At 59.6% G+C, this 371-nt stretch overlaps 1 protein-coding gene across 1 annotated transcript in view; it reads left to right on the forward strand.

Annotated features, from left to right (window-relative positions):
- The window catches only part of LOC104501615 (7-methylguanosine phosphate-specific 5'-nucleotidase-like), a gene marked incomplete at both ends in the record, with an annotated part of 3,770 nt that overhangs the window by 2,456 nt on the left and 943 nt on the right, over positions 1–371 (forward strand). The window contains 1 exon segment of the mRNA XM_010145453.1: positions 12–174. Coding sequence (XP_010143755.1) covers positions 12–174 — 163 coding nt within the window.

The raw sequence follows: 371 nt of genomic DNA on the forward strand, positions 1-371 counted from the left end.
TTCCGCCCCAGGGATGGCTTCAATGAACTGTTTGACCAGCTGCACAAGTACAGCATCCCCCTCTTCATCTTCTCTGCTGGCGTCGGGGACATCGTTGAAGAGATTATCCGTCAGGCCAATGTCTTCTACTCCAACGTCAACGTGGTGTCCAACTACATGGACTTCGACGATAATGTGAGTTTCTGCATCGGTGCGTGTGGTGGGCTCACGGGGAGGAGGGTCGTTTGGCTGGGGTTGGGGCCCAGCACCTTCTGCAGAGGCTCCCTGGGTTAAAGCCGGCGAGCACTTCTCAGTACCTGGTCCCTGCAGACGGAGCTGGCCCCTTGAGAGGTCACGGCAGGGCTCTCGAGGCTGGGCACGGCCTCCCGCCC

The sequence above is a fragment of the Buceros rhinoceros genome, unplaced genomic scaffold (genome assembly GCF_000710305.1).
Source record: "Buceros rhinoceros silvestris isolate BGI_N320 unplaced genomic scaffold, ASM71030v1 scaffold22181, whole genome shotgun sequence".
Lineage (NCBI taxonomy): Eukaryota > Metazoa > Chordata > Aves > Bucerotiformes > Bucerotidae > Buceros > Buceros rhinoceros.